Here is a 3078-nt window from a genome sequence, read left to right as displayed (position 1 = left end):
TTAATGACAGCTTATTATGGGTTATTATGGCTTAACAAAATGTAAAATACGTTTACTTCATAGTCAATAAATGAGACTTGGATGAACTGTTTTAAGTGGCATTATAAGAGGACCGACATAGTTCAAACTAAAGTAAGTCCAGCATGGCTTAATGACTGCTTAGCATGGGAAAGGTACCGCTTAGTTGTCCATGGCCATTTATAGCCCTTAATTACGCGCCTATTTTGTGACCCCCGAGTTCAACGGGCCAATTCCTGTGTGGACCCAAATGCTGCCGAACAAAGGTGGAATGTGATGCCCCCTTTTTCCCTGAGACAAGCTACTAAACGTTTCCCATCAATTTCATGGGAAAGTTCAAGCCAAGGAAACTCTTTTAAAACGCGCCTCGGCTGAATATTGACAGCGTATTGAACCTATTAGTGCATCAGAGACACTGTGCTGGACTGCAGGAGAAAACAGTTGCTGCAGCACTTAAAGTGTGTGTGTGTGTGTGTGTGTGTGTGTGTGTGTGTGTGTGTGTGTGTGTGTGTGTGTGTGTGTGTGAGAGAGAGAGATGTCAGACTCTCTGTGATATAATAACACTGTTCATGTTGTGGAACGTTACACTTTAATACGGGGATAAAACTGGTGCTTTAGGACCCAGTTGATCCTTGTGATTGTGGCTGATATTTTCCACGTTGTGAGGGGAGGGAGGCGGCCCGGAGGGGGGGGGGGGGGGCTGTCAATCATAGTGAAAGTGGCCGGGGTGGGCAGGCCCCTCTGACACTTTGTACCGTCGGAGGGGGATATTTAACTTGGGACTGAGCACCACTCGCTACAGACACACTCACACACAGTGTGCCTAAGCAAAGAAACGCTCCAGCGCCAAGTCTCTCAGACTCCTGAAGTAGGAGCGACTCAGTAGGAGCTTCTGTAGCAGCTATCAAAGGAGTGGAGACGCTCCCTCAGGGATTGACCGCTTGCATCGACCGGGCGAAAAAGGCTCCAGATTATGGACTGTCTTCTTACTCAGCGACAGTGGGATCTGGAGCTTTTCTGAAAAGGATTCAGCACAACACACTCCAGTGAAAGGGGACTCTGAACTAACAACGATTACTGGCTTTTTATTTTTTATTATTATTATTATTATTGCAGTTTGCATTTGATATGCACTGACACTGCAATTTTTTTTTGTTCAGCATTTTTGTTTTTTCCTATCACACGCACAGCCGAGAGCTCTGTGGGAATACTACAGCCTCATTAAAGAGGCGAGCTTTGGAAACATCCTCTGGAAAGATAAATGTCTGTTACCTCCTAGGTTGAGATCGCATCCCACTGCGGCTCGTTTGTCTCTTGAAGTGTGTGGACATTTTCAGTGAGGTGCATACAGACCGGCGGCTGGAATACCACAGGGACCCGTCTGCACAGCGTCTCTCGGTGCTGGGACAGGTCGTCCTGGAGTCTCGTCAGACCCGAGAGCGTCAGGCGGCGACGTGCAGAGAAGCCACGTTTATAGAAGCGTAAAAATAACACTGGCCAAGGCGTCCCCCCCTCACTGCCGGGCGAGTGACATTTAAAACTTTGTGGTGAAGTCCTCTTTTGTGCGCGCTTCTACTCCTCGGGACGCTCCGGATCTATTCTGCCTCTTTAGAAAACACTTCGTCCCATGCAGCTCTCGCCTCGGCCGCTGTCATCCAGTGTAGACGGTCCGTCGTGGCTTCGAGTCCCCGGGGTAACCATGACAACCGAAAGAAACCCGAAGTGAATCCAGAGGCAGCGGGGTGAGGCCGAGACGAGAAGAGAGTTTTACACATTTTGTTTCGTGCCTTTTTTTTTTTTTTTTTTTTTTTTTTTTTTTCTTTTTCTTTTTTTGTTGTTGTTTAGACTAAACACTTTTTTTTTTTTTTTTTTTTTTTTTTTTTTTTTGTGCAAAGCAAAGCAAAGTGTTTGGCGCTGCAGAGCTGCATCAGCGGGCAACATTTGCAAAGTTGAAGGGAGCCCTAAAAAGCAAAAGCACTCCGCTCCATGTCATTCAAACCCGACGTGGTCTATTAAAAGTATCGCCTTGCTGGTGGCTGAACTTCTACTATTTATGAAGCCCCGGGCTGGTCATTGCACACAACACAGTGACCGGGAGAAGCATTGAATACTACTCAGGCGAGAAAGAGCCGGTGCGTCCACCCAGAGGAATAATGGGCCTCTCACACACGCTGCTCTTCTACGTGCTGCTGTGCGTTCACCTCGGAGTTTCCCAGCATTACCTTCGCCTCCGTCCGTCGCCCAGCGATCACCTCCCTGTGCCCGACCTCAAGGAGGACCCCGACCCGGAGTACGACCCCCGGGAGCAGGACTTGGCCGAGAGGACTCTGAGGAAAAAGCTCGGCAGTAACTTTGACCCCAACTTCATGTCCATCACCTCGCCCATGCTGGTGAACCTCTCCACCGCAGACAGCCAGGTGAAGCTGCAGGGGCAAATGCCAAACGAGATTAAAAAGCTGGACCTTACAGAGACCCCCTATGGAAAGAGGGTCAAAGTGGGCAAGAAAGCCCGCAGGAAATTCCTGCAGTGGCTGTGGACCTACACGCACTGCCCAGTGGTGCACACCTGGAAGGATTTGGGCGTGAGGTTCTGGCCACGTTACATCAAGGAGGGAAACTGTTTCTCTGAGCGCTCCTGCTCTTTCCCAGAGGGGATGTCTTGCAAACCAGTCAAGTCAATCAACAAGATTTTCCTCCGGTGGTATTGCCAAGGGTTTCTAAGACAGAAATACTGTACGTGGATACAGGTGCAATACCCAATCATCTCAGAGTGCAAGTGTTCGTGCTGATTCTCTCTAAGGAAGTTGTGGAGGTCGAGGGGGAGTGGACTGGAAATACGGTTTCTATTGCACTGTTAACTCTCTACAGAGGTGGGCACCATAGCAAATCTATTTTTTTATATAGCATTTTAAGTGAAATACCAACATTGTACATATTTAAGAAAAATGCAGCTATTTTTTCTAATTGAACCAGGACCATATTTTATTCTCAACCCTGAAACGTGTTTTTTGGGGGAACACGAGCACTTCATAAGGAAGAGCTGTTTTTTTGATATTTTTT

At 47.8% G+C, this 3078-nt stretch overlaps 1 protein-coding gene across 1 annotated transcript; it reads left to right on the top strand.

The window, feature by feature from the left end:
• The first annotated feature begins 2171 nt into the window (after nt 1–2171).
• Nucleotides 2172–2807, top strand: nog2 (noggin 2). The gene has a single exon (XM_054599371.1). It carries the CDS (start codon nt 2172–2174, stop codon nt 2805–2807), a length of 636 nt encoding a protein of 211 aa, XP_054455346.1.
• The last annotated feature ends 271 nt before the right edge of the window (nt 2808–3078 follow it).

This window comes from Anoplopoma fimbria, chromosome 5, assembly GCF_027596085.1.
Source record: "Anoplopoma fimbria isolate UVic2021 breed Golden Eagle Sablefish chromosome 5, Afim_UVic_2022, whole genome shotgun sequence".
Taxonomy (NCBI): Eukaryota; Metazoa; Chordata; class Actinopteri; order Perciformes; family Anoplopomatidae; genus Anoplopoma; species Anoplopoma fimbria.
Note: the sequence above shows the minus strand (reverse complement) of the source record. Positions and strands in the feature narration are given on the sequence as shown.